The sequence below is a fragment of the Pyxicephalus adspersus genome, chromosome 3, assembly GCF_032062135.1.
Source record: "Pyxicephalus adspersus chromosome 3, UCB_Pads_2.0, whole genome shotgun sequence".
Taxonomy (NCBI): Eukaryota; Metazoa; Chordata; class Amphibia; order Anura; family Pyxicephalidae; genus Pyxicephalus; species Pyxicephalus adspersus.
The window spans coordinates 26,476,516-26,493,147 of NC_092860.1; the positions used below are offsets into that span (position 1 = coordinate 26,476,516).

The 16,632-nt window shown below is 37.2% G+C and overlaps 1 protein-coding gene across 1 annotated transcript in view; it reads left to right on the plus strand.

The window, feature by feature from the left end:
- The first annotated feature begins 739 nt into the window (after positions 1-739).
- The window catches only part of KCNH4 (potassium voltage-gated channel subfamily H member 4), a 135,200-nt gene continuing 119,307 nt past the window's right edge, over positions 740-16,632 (plus strand). Inside the window, exon 1 of the mRNA XM_072404032.1 lies at positions 740-1,026. Within this exon, the coding sequence (XP_072260133.1) occupies positions 951-1,026 (76 nt within the window). The 5' untranslated portion in view covers positions 740-950. The remainder of the gene's footprint in view (positions 1,027-16,632) is intronic.

Sequence of the window (16,632 nt, forward strand, 5' to 3'; positions counted from 1 at the left end):
AAAACACACATATTTTTACAATATATAAAAGGCATATACACCCCTTTTTTATGTTCCTAAAATGTGGTGATAGATCCACTTTAGAAGTCAGTTTATAAAGCAGTGAATCTGGTACTTCACTAGTATGAAATCTTTCAGGTCCATGTGTCTGAATGGCAGGAATTCATTCTCCACCAGGGAATGTTTCAGTATATGATTCATTGATTTTTTAAATAGAACCTATACAAATCCTATAGGAATAAATTGTTGCAATCAAGTGACATTTAAATGTTATGAGAGGCGTAAAAGACACACAGGCATTTTATTGTATTCTATTCCCTATATCATGTGGGAGAACAGAAACAATACCTATTTTTTTAGCACTGTTTTTTTAATTTTTATTTAGAACAATATTTTTTTGTGTAAAGAGGTATCCAGGCGTGTTAGAACAAGTCATTAGGGTTTTTCACATGAAACTTCTGGTATTATTGATCTACATAAAGAGCTTGAAAGGGAAAGAGCTGAATAGACGGAATTGGAGTGGGCTCAGGAGATAAAGGTGTGTTGGTACACAGGAGGAGGGAAGCATTGGTAAGCGGCAGAGAGTCAGGGGACCATGTGAGTTAGAAGGCAGGTACATGATGGGGACAGCTCAACATGGGAGGGGGATGGAGAGAGAACACAGATGGGAGGAGAGAGGGATAGAGACACACAGGAGGAGAGGGAGAGAGCAAGGCAGCGGGCACAATCAAAGAAAACAATGACTATCACTATTGCTGTGATTGAGATGAATTTAATTAGCAAGGCTTTCTAGAGGCGGAATAAGGACATGATGCCTTAGAAGCATCCTCTGCTTTGAATGGGTTGTTAGGGATAAAAGAAGAGGGAGTCTTGGCTACTTTGTGACATTCTCTCAATGCAGCATCTCCAAAGGATTCTTAACGAGGAGAGAGTACCAAGGTGGTGGCAACATGCCTGTGATGAAAGGTCTGCTCGCTCCACAGAATACTTTCCTGGATACCATTGCTACAAGATTTGATGGGACCCGTACGTACCTAACATTTATTTCTACCTATAAACCATTGGTCTTTTTGCCTATAAACCGGGGTAACATATCCCTTTTATTTGTTAGAATGGTGCACCTAGATCACAATACTGGTGGCAGATGCCAGGTGATCCTACACTAGACCATGCCACAACATGCACAGGGCTCTCTTGCAGTTCAATCATTCATAATTCACCCTTTGTTTATTCTTGTGGGTTAAAACTTCTCTGAGGTCCAAGTGTGACGCTCATGGTCTTTGAGAATAATTGCCTTTTAGATTTTGCTTTTAGCTGCACTGTAGTGACTGTCCAACCATATTATTAGGTTGAGACTGATGAAATGATGTATGAAGTGCTGTATTTCACAACATTCACTTCTCGTGAATGAATAACCATTTAATTGGTTGCTGTGAGTTACTTTACTAAGTTGTAAAATGTTCAGTTGTAACATTTAGGATCCTGGATCTTGGCACAACAAAGCCCCAACTGCTTTCCTAAAAAAAAAAAAATCATTATACTGAACTACTTTAAGATTTAGGTTCTCCGATAGGAGCTTGATAATGTGTTGATATTGGCCTCTTATACTTTTATGCATTGCATTTGGTTAAACAGGAGAAAAACGACTTTTCCTTGTTTTTACTATTAGAGACACCCTTGTGACTTTGGAAACTATGACTTGTTTATTGACGCAGATAAGAGTGTGCAATTATTGCCCAGCTGCACCCTCCTACAGTATCAGTGCTATTGAGACAGAAATGGGTCACATATAAGCCATGTGGCATTTATAATACACAATTCATGTCTTTAGATGAGTAAAATATCTTCTGTATAATTGGTGATAGCTAACGCAAAGCACACAGCTCTTCAGGTATTCAGCTTTAAATGAAGTCTGTCATTTGGGGATGAAACTGGTCTGGCTGAAAGATGTAAATGAGGTCAATAGCCCAAGGTCAGTCTTGGCTGGCATTGCCCTTCTAGCCATGTTAAGCCAGGGTGAAAAAACAATGCCTTAACCACTGCAGTGCCTGGAGCATGCCACTACCTTGTTTGTATGCCCACCAATTCAGCTGCTGGCACATCTTTAGGACAATGTGAAGAATACATAGGCAATGCTAGGGTGACGGGTGTTGGAGAGAGGTGGGGAGGTGGGTTTGATATTGAGGTTAGGGGGTCTTATTCTTTATTGGGAATAAAGGAGTTAACCGCAGCAATGGTTGATATAGGTGTAAGCTGAATAAATGGATCTTTTGTTTAGTGCAGCGGGAAAGCCAGAGGAGGTTGTGTAGCAAATTCTACTCTCAATGGTTATATCACAGGCATCCTTACGCTGCTTGAAGTCCACAGATCTGTATTACAGCAGCTGACGCCCATTGACAGACTTGTAAAGGAATACTATTTAAACCCGCAGTGACTAATTATTTCTAATAGATGGGATCCTGTATAAGTCCTAAGGTGGAAAGCATTTCCTAGAGGGTGGTCCTGTGAAAATAAAAAGAACACGATACAGTCTACATCACTATAGAAGAGTATAACTCCAATGGGACAATTTGTGGCACTAGGGGATTCATTATCTAATGGAGCATTGATGCCCAACAACATCTAACAACCAATCACATTTCACCTTGCTTCTGGTCTGTGCAATCAGAAAAAGCATTGCTAGCAGGTTACTATGGGTTACTGTTCTTTTTTTTTTACCTTACTTATTGCTTTGTTGTATAAGTTATTAATGATTGTCACTTACATTTGTGTTATAAAATAATATTTAATAATTATTAATAAATATAATGGCATATGATCACACAAACTGGTATCAGATATAAAGACTAGCAGGCCCAATTTTTGAAAATGATATAATAGAACGTTGATTGTGTGGTAACATTTAAAAATAATAAAGCAAAGGTTTCAAATTATAGGCACTTAGTAGATGTAATTATGTAACATATACAGATGTCTAGTGTTGGTTGGGGTTTACTCAAGATCAAATATCCCAAATGTGGAAATGTGTAAAACTTTTAAAACAACTGTAGGCATAGGCTGGGACATTGGGAAGTGCATCTCAATTACCCTGTAGGCCAGGGGACTGGAATGTTAAACTTGGCGGACTGGGCTGTAGATGTAAAAAAAGAAGAGGGGGCACAGTAGTATCCATGGCGAGCGCGCATGCCCATCATTATTATGTAAACACCTCATTCCCCAAAAAAGTGAGGACACGGCGTGCCTACGCATGCCTGCCCCTCTACACCCCTGATGGTGGACCTTTGCTTTTTGTTAACTATGTTAGTGGCAAAATCTTGTGTAGTAGCGTTCTGAATTTCTTTGTTTTTCCTTTTGTGGCTGGTTTTCTATCAAAATGCATGGGCTGCCTTGACGCATTGCATGTTATTCAATGACACCATGAATTTACTTCCATATGTTAATGCAACACATGGGTACAGAGATGCCTGAACAGGCACTAAAGGTTATTAGAGAAAAAAATCAATTACTTACATTACATTACATGTTTTTGCATGTTGATATAGCCTTTTTGTAGATTGATATCTTCATCTGTTCCAAAAAAAACTGCTATTTGATTGTGTTCTCTGTCCTTAATACGTTGTAATAGCAGAGCCTTGTTTCATTATAGCCAACAGAGCCAAGTCAATGTGACAGTGGGAAAGGTTGTACTGTCAGTATCCCTCAGGATAGGATTTGGGGAAAGCCTTACCAAAAAGAAGCTTATCTATATGTAGCATTCTGAAAAACACAATGAAACAATCATACAAGCAGGATATTAAATATCTTGGGACAGAATAAGCGAGTAATAACACGCTTTATTCATTTTTAAGTTAGTAATCTGCATACTTGTTCCAGGTCAACTAGCATGGAAGCCAAGCAACCAGCATTTTCCTACTGTTTGTGTTCCTAGTCCAGTAATTGGAATGTACTAGTTTTTTTCACATTATCATTATCATTCTCTGTTCTTCATTGTGATTAGAAGTTCCTCTTATTGACCACCAAATTCCTGCAACGCGTAGTAGTTACATGAGTTGGTGAGATGAACTACTAACAGCTATGGAGGACCTGGGGGTTGATACTCCCAGATGTGTCAGTTTTAGAATGGACTTTATTCAGCAATCCTCTTAATCAGACTATATATATATATATATATATATATATATATATATATATATATATATGGTAATTATATAATTTTAATATAAAGAGTCATTTTAAATATTGTTTAATAAATGTACAATGCTTACCTTGTAGTCTATGAGTAGTAATCTATAATAATGTAATTATTTTTATCTCAGACTCCTACCAGATATGCATAATAGCTTTGAAAGCTAAAGTATATTACAAAACATACACATCTTTAGATATTAAAGATTCTTTCAAGTACTCTTTTCCAGTGATCTATAATAGGCTATTTTCATATATTAACTTCTCCATAGTAACTACGGCTCGGCCTTAGTTTACCATGCTTACCAATTACTATATAATGTACCATTTATGCTACAGCTTAGCAAGTCAATTTATACTATTGCTATGATGTATCATATGGGTAAAATCACACCAATACAATAGATGTTCGCCCTTTCTATTAATTTTCACACTTGTACTAAGATACTTCTGAAATGTTGGGACCCAATATGTAATCAAAGATGGTCATCTGAGGCCCCACGTGTCAGGTGCACCAAATAAATGGAATATCAAAGATGTAGTAAAAATGTTTCTTGTTTGTGTTCTATACCTGTGTTTTTCTTTCTATTACCCAGAAAAAAACCACTTCTTTTGTAATCATTGTTGCCTCTGCTATGTGTATACTGAATCCAAAGTATTTCTCCACAACTAAAACTATGCACTTTTGGCAGGAGGTCGAATAATACATATATATATATATATATATATATATATATATATATATATCTGTGAGAACAAAATAAAATCTGCAAAAATGTATGCAGTTGTGTAAGATAAATTGACACCTATGGGCCCATCTACACCAGGTACCTTAGGCTACTTTGCACAAAGCAATGGAAAGCCAAAGTCTATTGATTTAAATACACAAAGTTCATACTCATTAAAAAATTTTAGTGTTTGCCAAACATAACATGGTTTAAAATCAGTCTGAATGATCGAATTGCTTACTGAAATGACAATCCTGTTGTGTAGTCATTGGCATCACTCATATTAACCAGCAAAAACCTTAGATACAAGATCAATAACCTTCAACAAAGCATAACTCTAGTCTTATATGAACAATACGATTTAGTCAATCCATTGAATAAAAATAGATTAAATAATGGATAATGCATAAATGCAAGCACTGTATCCCATTAGCTTTTTTAATTGGGCCTGATGTAATAAATCTCTCAAAAGGCTGGAGAGGATAAACTTTCATCAGTGAACCTGGGTGACCCAGCAAACCTGCCATAGATCTGCTCCAGGAAACAACAAATAACAAATACCTTTTAAGAAATATTTTCCAGGTTTGCTGAATCACCCAGCTTCACTGGTAAAAGTGTATCTTCTCCAGCCTTGGAGAGCTTTGATAAATCAGCCCCATGGGAAGAAATGTTATATTGTGAATATAAGAGGGAAGAGGACAGGCGTGACCTAAGCAGTTAAATGACACCCATTTATGATTTAGTGTGCAGAATGGTTTTGGGGAGGTCACACAGAAAGTTGCAATGTTGCAAAAGGGCTGGGTCATACCTAATAACACATTCACCACAATTCACATTCCCCTATATCAAGGTGTGCTGTGTTACCTTGACCCAATAATTCTGAATGGGCCCCTTAAAAGGAGAAATTGCCACTGATCAATTTTTTTCACTGCATCAGCATAAATCACGTGTTGTTGTGCACTCTGTAAATGCGTTGGGGTGCATTTAAAATAAATATACCGTAAAACACTGTGTGTTATCATGCAATGTAGTAACCTATGTGTTTTTGTTACAGTGTGGTGGTGTGAGCATGTCCCTAGTGAATAGAGGGTATATAGAGTGCCAGGAATGTGTTATATAAAAGAAGTATACTGTAAATGTATATTAGGTGTACTTATGATGTTTCTGTGATGCATAAGTAGGAATGACCCCTTACTGACTTACCATGCCTTGCCTCTATACGTGTGGGGCTTTGCTTCCTAATGTTTAAGCTGCCTGGCGATGATTTTAGGTCTTTTAAATGGTGGGAAAATATCGAAGAAACAATGCAGTAAGCACAGATTTACAGAATGAAAAAAGAAGAAGCTGGGAGAGGCAAGAGATATATTTTATATTCCTCTCCAGCAAGCAGGACATTAGTGGCATCACCAAGTCTCAATCTTAATCTTCTGAGACCAGCATTGCCTTCCATACAACAGCAGCTGTGAGGGTGTAGACAAGCGACTAAAAGACGAATGAACGAGTGTGGTCCCTATTTATTGTACAGCGCTGCGTAATATGTTGGCGCTATATAAATCCTGTTTAATAATAATAATAATAATACATACAGCGCCGTTCTGCTCAATGGATAGGGAAGGGGGGAGAACGAAAGAGTGGCACCCCGCTGCGCTCCCCTCCCTTGACTTCCATTGCTGAATAACATCAGATGGCCTCTGTACACACGTCAGATTCCCGTCCGGGACGATCCCTGCGGCTCATATCGGATAAGAATCATCTGATGTGTGTATATAGCCTTAGGAAACTTTTGAAGGTCATAGAGAAAATGAACCTTACATTAATAGTCACTTTAAAGAATGCTCTGTTACAGTGGATGTCAGAATGTCAAGTTGCACTGGCCACAAACCAAGAGGTCAAATGGGAGGTGAATCAGGCAAAGCTCAAAGAACCCTTAGCAACCTTTGAAGGAACCCTAGAGTTTTATGGAACCCTCGTTGAGAATGTTGAAAAAAATAGTTTTTAGTAGTACTGTTACTATCTATCTATCTATCTATCTATCTATCTATCTATCTATCTAGATATGTCATAGTAAATCTTTAGTTAAGGTTTATCTAAAATTGTATTATGATTTAATAACTCAAAGCTCAGTGAAGTCATTTTCCTGTCCTTAAGCTCGTAGTTTGTTGACTTATCTCCGTGGAGCCAGCTGCTGACAGTGCCTTGTTTTTGTGTTAGCTCAATGTCCTGTGGGAACAATAATACACAGTAGGGATGGATCTGGGGAATTTTACATTGCTTACCATGTACCTTACAGCACGGTATGGATGTGGTGGAGTTTACCGACTTTATGTACAACAGAGAGGGCAGTCAGCTATGAGAGTTGCCCATAGAAAACAAACAATACACATTATCCTTATAACAATACAAATCTTTATAATAGACATAAGAGATCTGTAGCTCTATAGCTGTTGCAGGGCTACAAGCTGCAGTGTGCACTGTATATGAAGACCTTTTAATCTACAGACTTTAGATATCTCATCACAGTTATGTTTCAATAGTAGCTTGGAAACGGAGGTTGTATTAGTCATAATAGCTAGCTTCGAGCTTCCGTGGAACAAGGGACTGAGTATGGATCATTCTGCTTCTATGTATCATAGAGTGCTGGCTATACCTCCTAACTGTACTTGATTTGTAAGGAACATCCCTCTTGCAGACACCTGCTATATTTACTATATCGACAGCTCACAGTATATTATATCATAGTCAGTGGGAAGAATACCTCTTACATTGCTGGCCATTGGGAAGGCTGCCACACTTACAGATAACCAAATAGATCATTTGTATCAGTCAGGAGAGAGTCACAAACTGAACTAGTGCCTTGTCTGGGCATCCTGTCCAACTGTGGTCTCAAAACCAGGAAGCGGCCTGACTTGTACATTCCAACCAAGGGCCCGATTTAATAAAGCTTTCCAAGACTAGAGAAGCAAAATGTGATAACCTGGGTGATCCAGCAAACCTGAAAAGGATCTGGTCCAGTAATGAAAACATTTTTCAACTAATATTAAACAGTGCTGGATCACCCAGGTATGCCTATGAGAGTCTTTCTTCCCTATTCTTGGAGTGCTTTATTAAATCAGACCCAAAGTGTCCAGGAATCAGTAACAATCATCTGATAGGAACCTCCAATGGAAACAGATCCAATAGTAGTGCAGATCATTTTTATTGCCACATAAATAGCATTACAAACAGGAATGTAGTTGTAAAAAAATGCACTTGGTTAGCTTAAGCAATCATTTATTGTGTATTCATTTTTAAAGGTCCTCAAAGCAAGGCAGTAACAAAGGTGTGTAGGCTCCTCCTATCTCTATAAGGTTAAAGATATTTTCTGACTGCTGTCCTTATTATAATTTATTTAGAAAATAATTTGAGCACTAACCTTTACTTATTTTAACATAGGCCATACACAAAAAGATGAGACTGCAAATATACATTCAGAACCATATAAGAGCCTACATTTATCTGACATTCACACTCCATTCACACAACCATTCACATTCACACAACCATTCCAGGTACCCCTGACGGACCCACATATGACCATATGCTGCAACAATTGCAAGCATTTTTCCAGTCTCATATAACATGTTTTATCATTCAACTGTCATTAGGAATGTCAGTAAATGTCAGGCAAGCTGTTCATTAATGCCATTAAGGTGGATGTATAATCAACAGATAAGGATAAGCTACAGACATATAAACAAATATAAATACACTGAACATGATACTGGGGCTATCTCTACTTTAAAGCACATGTAATTTTTTTTGTTTTCACTTTATGTCTTTTTTTTAAATGCTATCATTCTTATTTAATGAGAAAATGTGTCATATACAAAGTGCAGTAACCTTTAGCAATGTAGCCAATCAGTAATCATGTCTTTTTGTTCTGACAGTGGAAATCTTACAGCACTTTGCACATTTCCATATCTCCTTACTGTCTTATTAAATAACCATGAAGACCTATTTGGCCTCATTCAGATAATGGTGTGAAGAGCAGATAGCAAAGTAAAGTACACAACAAAAGGATTCACTTCTATAGACAGAGCAGTAGAAGATGAACATAAATGTAAAGATTGCCTGTCAGTACAGCAGAGCTTCTATAGTAGCATTGTGGATTAGGAAGCAGACCTTCCCTACAATCACATGTGTTTAGGTGAGCATATATTATCAAAAAAATATGGCTGCCCCTATAACTAAATTATAGGTAAACTGTATATTTCAAACTATACAGAGAAACCCGATATTTACAAAATGTAACAAACACTGATAACATTCCTCACATAAGGCTGATCTTTTCTACATTCATATTTAAAAAATTACTTACAAGACTGTACATTGTATTTGAAAGAAAAAGGTGATTACCATATTTGCAGAAGAAAAATGTAAACTGTAAACCTCAAAATTGGACTATTTTTAGTGCAGGTAGTCCTCGGGTTACATATGAGATAGGGACTGTAGGTTTGTTCTTAAGTTGAATTTGTATGTAAGTCGGAACAGGTACATTATTTTAATAAATGCAATTAGGACAGATGTTTGTCTCAACATATATTTAGGCAGCATGGTGTCAGTTACTGTATAAAATCCTCACTGTGAGTTTATCACAAAAAAAGCAAAAAACAACAAACTTTGTGGAGCCTAGACATTCAATAACTTCAGAAGGAAGCTGTGTTTTGATATGCAAAAAGAAACAACTGCAGAGTTTGTCTTAGTCGTTAAAGAGTTATAAGAGGTTGCAGGAAAGCTCAGTCCTTAAGATCACCCACAACCCCAGCTGTGTTTAGCCAAAGATTTCTTCTGCAAGTCATGCAAACCCCCCCCCATCAAGCCTCCGTCCTGCACACGAGCGAGCAGGGAAGCCCCGTTCCTATCTAGGCGTCGTCCGTATGTCGGATGTCCTTAACTGGGAGACTACCTGTATCATGCTAGTAGACTTGGGCATGTGTTTAAGGTGCAACTATGGGTAAATAAAATGTACATATATGATGCAGTTTTTTATACAGCAGGTTTTTATATGTCCTTCTTATTTGCCTACTTCATAATTGAGGCGTTCAGCAAAAATGGCGGTTAGGGGTACTGTGACCAGTGTCAGGACAAAAATTGACAAAGGTTGGGACAAACAATATAATACTGACACAAGCTGTTCTGCAAATGTGAAAGTTTGTCGGGATCAGGACAGGGTGATTTAGAACCCAAACCGAAAAGGACAAGGTCTTCATGAGCTGTGGTCTACTTTAACATCATAGATTACAGGTCCTACCCTTTATACATCCCCTCCTGTTGTGCTTAGGTGCTTTATTGGTTTATTGGTCGCTGGCATTCTTATAGTTTAAACCTTTTATTCCAAAAAAAAAACTAAATTGTGCTATAGCTTCTTAACAATCATTACCTTTAATTAGGTTTTAAAGCAGTATAAAAGCAATAATAAACCAAACGTAATCATTTCATTCCTTCTAGAAAAAAAAACAATATTTATTGGAGGTCCTGTGATTGCAAATTCTGACACTTCTACAAGTAGTGAGGGCCTGTGGGCATGTTATGCCCCTTCCCTAACGTTTTTTTTCTTCCTAACATTTTGACTAATGGCACCCCATTCCCTCAAGCAAGTAATCAAACTGACACAATAAAAAATGTATTGTATTATACCAAACATATACACATTGTTTCTTTTATGTTCCTATGCTGCCAGAAGTAAATCCAACATCATGTAATCCATCAATGTCATATTGTCAGCCATGATCGTCCAGTAAAAAGCAGTCACACCCCCTTTCCTAAATAAAATATCTGTTGTTCTTTGGTAATAGCACAGGGAATCATAAGTAACATCATAGACCATTTGGTCATTGACACCACCAGGTATTGCCCATTGTAACATAGTTCATAGGCCATGCAGTGAACTATAGATTGCAAATAAATCTTAAACTCATAAACTTATAAAAGGGCAAATCCAAACCTCATCCCTAACCACAACTCCTTGAATACAGAATATAATGTATAACAAATTAGTCTTCTTTTTCCTATACTCCCTTTGGTGAATTTTATAATGCTTGGTTTAAATTAAATCTTAAGAAACTAATATGCAAAAATCAAGTATTAATTATAGATTTAGGTATGCATTTCCTTTAGGGGTTATAATAATCAGAACTTTCTAAAGTAATATTAGCTTTTGAAAATTAATTTTGATTAAAACTATCTCAGGGTTTCCCTATTCTATCCAATCCTACTAGGAAAAGGTTTTGGCCATACATAAACCCTAAACAGAAATGATGGAAAGAAGAGTGATTGAAGTGGTAAAGCTGTATGGTAGAAAAGCAAGGTCACTAGATAGAATAGGAAAGAGTTAAAATCTTTCACATTGTTGTTCTTGTGTCCGACCCCATCATTGGGATTGTCATTGACTTTATTTTGGTAATACACCTGCATGTGGGAAAGCAGAGATCATGTGGGAAATGTGGGAAGCAGAGATCACAAGGATAAAAAAACAGACATCAATAATAACATTGATAGAAGTTTTAATCCTTTCCCACTTTGTTTACTTTAAAAAAAAAAATCCCGCCAGATGCTCTAATCCTTATCTTCCCTATCCAAAAAAAAAATCCATTCTGAGTTGAGCTTTAAATTTCATCGTGATCCCAATATCTTTCCTCTTCTAGCTCTGTTTGGTTTCTACTTATGTCCCAGTGCTATTCTCTTTTGTATTGCAGTTTTGTCATTTTCTGTATCCTTTTTACCTCCATCTACTCATTTTCCTTCTCTCTCCTCTCATTATTTGGCTCTCACTGCTCAAGGGAAACCGTTCATGAGATATTTAATACCTCGGCAGCGCTTCCATGTATCCTTGCTTAAGACCACTTTAGCCATTTAAGATTCTGCTGTTTGCCTCAGCACAGGAATAAATTGAAGGAATTTATAATATACATATTGTATATACACTCTAACATTGATGAGGTTAGTCACCGGCTACATTTAAAATAAATGTAGCCACTTTAAACCTCAGCTAAGCCTCCTAGCCAATTTTCCACCAACTTGGAAATCCGCCATAACAATCAGTCTTTCCTAAAATCACATCTAAATCCCAGGGTTAAAACCCAGAACAAGCTGATCTGTTTGACCTGTTCAAGCTTGGATCACAGCAAACTTTTTCTTTTTTATTTTGCTGAGGACAGCTAAATTGTGGATGAGAAACCCAGCTTTCAGTCTTTTATTAGAACAACTTTTAAATACGTAGATATTTGTAAATTTAAGTTTCAGTTTGTCTGTCCATTTTTGTCATGCACAGTCTGCTAATATAACTTTTTTTATGTATATCATAGGAGATTGAAACCCATTATAAATATTCCATAAAAGATTGGCAGAGAGCTTTTATACTTACCGTATTTTTCGCCCTATAAGACGCTCTGGAATATAAGACGCACCCAATTTTAAAGGAGGAAAATCTAGAAAAAAAAGATTCTGAAAGATTATTCCCCTTCTGATCACTCATGTGCCATTCATACCGGTATTCCCCTTCTGATCACTCATGTGCCATTCAAATTCCCTTTCTGATCACTCTATGCCTTTCAAATTCCCTTTCTGATCACTCTGTGTCATTCAAAATTCCTTTCTGATCACTCTGTGTCATTCAAATTCCCCTTCTGATCACTCTGTGTCATTCAAATTCCCCTTCTGATCACTCTGTGCTTTTTTTCCACTGTACGACAGTTAGGACAAGGAACAGCAGGTGGCGCTGTGCCGGCTTCTTTCGCTCTGCTTTACAGACAGGAGAAGACACGTGCTGCTGCCAGAGAGAAGAGGAGACAGACGCTGCTGCAGCCAGAGACACACGCAGGATCAGGTATCGGGTGAGTATATTATTATTTTAGTTATTTTATCACACCTTTGTAGTATAGGACGCACTAACTTTCCCCCCCCAGTTTTGGGGAAGAAAAAGCGCGTCTTATACTGCAAAAAATACGGTACTCATAAATCCTCCATCCCTGGTTATATCCATGAGAAAAATGTCAAGATTCTCTTGAGGTTGTATAGTGGACTCATACTAATGTGGAGCAGAATACAACACACACCATATTTGTAGTTATATAACAAGACAACAAGAAAGTTTCACCTCCTCATTCTGTACTTACATGTACTTATATGATTCACTACACATGTAAACTTCTGACTTTAGAAGTTTAGAATCCCAACATTATCAGGTTAGTATCAGAAGTGCTGCTCCATATATAGGGTCCAGGAAAAAAAAAAGCGTTGTTTGATACCCTAAACATATTAGCTTTTCTTAAGTTTTTTTCTGAAAATCATATACAGAGTAGTGCTTCTAGTGCCCATCATTCCTGTACGTATTATATTACTGCTCTAGGAATGCGGTGCCTAATAGCATTGAATTTTAGGGTCAATCTGATCAAGATTGCACTGCTCAGGCTTTAAGATAACTCAGATGTCTGGGAAATTCAGATAAACCCCCTTAGAAGTATTGCAAGACTAGCACGTTAATAATTCTCACGACTGCATGATGCATGAATGCGCACTCTATGGAGAGGGAGAACGACGGAGCGGCACCCCACTGTGCTCTCTCCCCTTCACTTGCATTATGATCGTTGGTCGTCCATCTTCCGTGGATCCACCAGGACGGCGTTCGGACGATGAATGTCGAGCACTGTACACACGCAAGATTATCGGATGAGAGCTATTGCATGTGTGTACGTAGCCTAAGCCTGGGGTTGTTAGTCAGGTCCATTAACAGGAATTATGCATTCAGACACATAGAACAACCAAACTTCAATGTGATCCTGTATGCTGTTTATGAGAAATCATTCAGACCTTAAGGAAAGGGGATAATTCCCTTGAAATGTCACATTACTTAGGTAGACCCAAGGTCTTTTAAAATGAAAAGGTCATATTCCAGTTTATTTGAGATTGGTTTTGTAATTAAGCACTGCACACTCCATTCCAAAGTGTACAGGAAATGTTCTGCTAATAACCCACCCTTAGGATTTATCTTTGCATATACATTTGCAATAGCAGACTGGCATGTAAAAGGGGAGCAGCAGTGTTATTGTAAGGTAAGGGCTGATGGTGTTTAACGTACAGCGCTGCGTAATATGTTGGCGCTATATAAATCCTGTTTAATATTATTAATAATAATAATAATAATAATAATAATAATAATAATGTTAGAACAGTCATATGCTATAACTGATCACTGGACATTCCATAGTGAGAATACTTCCCAACACTTCTTCTTCTCTCACATTCCCGCTCTGCTGTACAAGGACTGGAAAGAAGCTGATCCCATGTCAAATTCAAGTATTCACACTTCTGTATTTTAAAAATACCCCTAATGATGTATTCATGATTACAGAGCCTCATTCATTTATGTCTAAGGTCCAGCTTTAAAGGAGGACTCTATCAACTGTTCTTAGAAAGGATTACAGAGGTAAGGGTAATGATACAGCTCTCCAAAAACTGTGTGTGGAACACAGCAATACCATTTGCTCAGTAGTTCCAGATCCAAGGTACACAACTTTTTTTTTAAAGATCACAAAAACCTATTTTTATTTATGCATATAATGCAATAAAAGAATGCAGAATTAATGTTCCACAAGAAAGCTTTACATGCCTATACAACATGCTTTTCCATCAAGTGTGTGTGGTCGGTTATAAGTGTTACGCGTTTCGCTTACATAGCTTCCTCCAGAGAAACACCGATTGATGTACAGGTGACTCAACCATGTGTAATAATAAGTAGAAAACTCCAGCACAAATAAAGGAATACTGGAACAGAGAGTCCAAAACCAATCTCGTTCACCCTATAGGCAAACAAAGAGGTCCTGCAAAAGACAATACACATTACATATTTACGTACCACAGTGCTTTCTGAAGTTTTTTTATTTTGTACCGCAATGCGTGTTGGAAAATATGCATTACATTCACATATGTTTATAAACACTTTTCTTTTAGGCTTCTTTATTAGCAGATATTTGTAAAGTGGCTACCACTAAGTAGTGGCCACCGCGGCCTTGCAAACATATTGCATATGATTCAATTATCATAAACAAAAGACTAATATTTCAGTGAACTGCATCTTGAAAATTAGCTTGAACTCACACAGAGCAGATGTCTCTGTGATAGCTCATTTACTGGCAATTACCCAGAATGCCTTTCTTCAGAACCACTGCACAATATTGGAAAGGAGGGAGCATCCCCGAGTTAGAACGTTATTCACTCTGATTAAGAATGTTTTCAATCACTGACCCTGATCACTGGCATTTTTCACTGCTTTATAAAATAAAAGTTCATAACATTACTGACATATTTAGATAAATTGATAAAGTACCATACAGCTAAGAGGATTATTTTGAAGGCCAGTGTGCAGAGAAGTAAATTAGTGTGTACAGTTTGCTTATCCTGCTATATTGCATCAAAAGTCCTATTCTGGTCTCTGCCATTTAAATGTTAGCAGGACTATAGGTCAGTTTTTCTTTTTATATACAATAAGTCTTTCTTTCTATCTGTAGTAGAGCAATTGCAATGGGCATAACGTTGCTGGTAAATAGATAAAAAGAAATATATGCTTTTTTTTATTATTAAATTATTATTATTATATATATATTCCAAATAAACATATGAGGAAAGGTAATACAATACTTTATTCTGAGCACTGCATGCTGGGATTTCTAATTGGAAAGTCTAGCACTATCACTCACTCAATTACCTCTTAGGCCCTTAAGGCATTTTTTGTCATTATAGTTCTCGGCCTGTATCTTTTAATCTTTTCTATCTATATATACATCTTTTTCCAGAACAAATAAAGGCTGGCAGGATTATAGATGGTATGTGTCACGTAGATTTCTAACATACACATGTAATGGCTCCATATGTGATGGCTGTGGAGGTGGTATACATCCAGTATTTGGCCTCTGTACAGGACTGACTTGGGTGGACTCCCCTTTGCCTGGTATTTTTCTCTGGTATAATTATGCCACACACCCTCCACCTATTAATGTGCTCATGTATTTTATGTCCTATTTTTGCCACCATGTTTAGTGGCATCGCTAGGTTTGCTTGACTCCCAAGTGCCCATGGTGAGATAAAGGAAATGGTGAGAAAACCCAGAGTATTGGTGCAACGTATGTAACAAACAGCCCAGCCTGCGGAATGCACGGTTTAGGAATATTTGCCAAATCATCAAATGTTATATTACAATAAGCCTTTTATTCGGCCTTTCAATTTTGATTATACAAAATAATTCATCCTGTCAATTTTGTGTTACATGTGTCATATATTCACATGTCATATTTATTTTTAGGCACTGTTTCAGTGTATGTATGCCTGTTCATATAAAAAAAAGTTTACAATTTCCATGGAGTTTACTTACTTTTCTACATGACTGTAAATAAAAAAAATACATAGGACAAGATAGACTTACCATTTACTGTCTGGTTCTAAATTAAAATTATGACTCCAGTTTTTATGTTCCCATTTCATCTTTACGCAAAAATATACAGCTGAACAAACAGTAATTTAGTGTATGCGTATAAAAAACGTTTCCAAGGCCACTTGGGAAAACAAGTGTGTACATATCATACAGGTCTCATAAGGTATATTCTAGGAACTACTAAGACAGCAAAAGGACATCTGAGTATTAGCGACTTGTGGCTGGAGATGATGGAGAAGAGAAACTGTATTTATA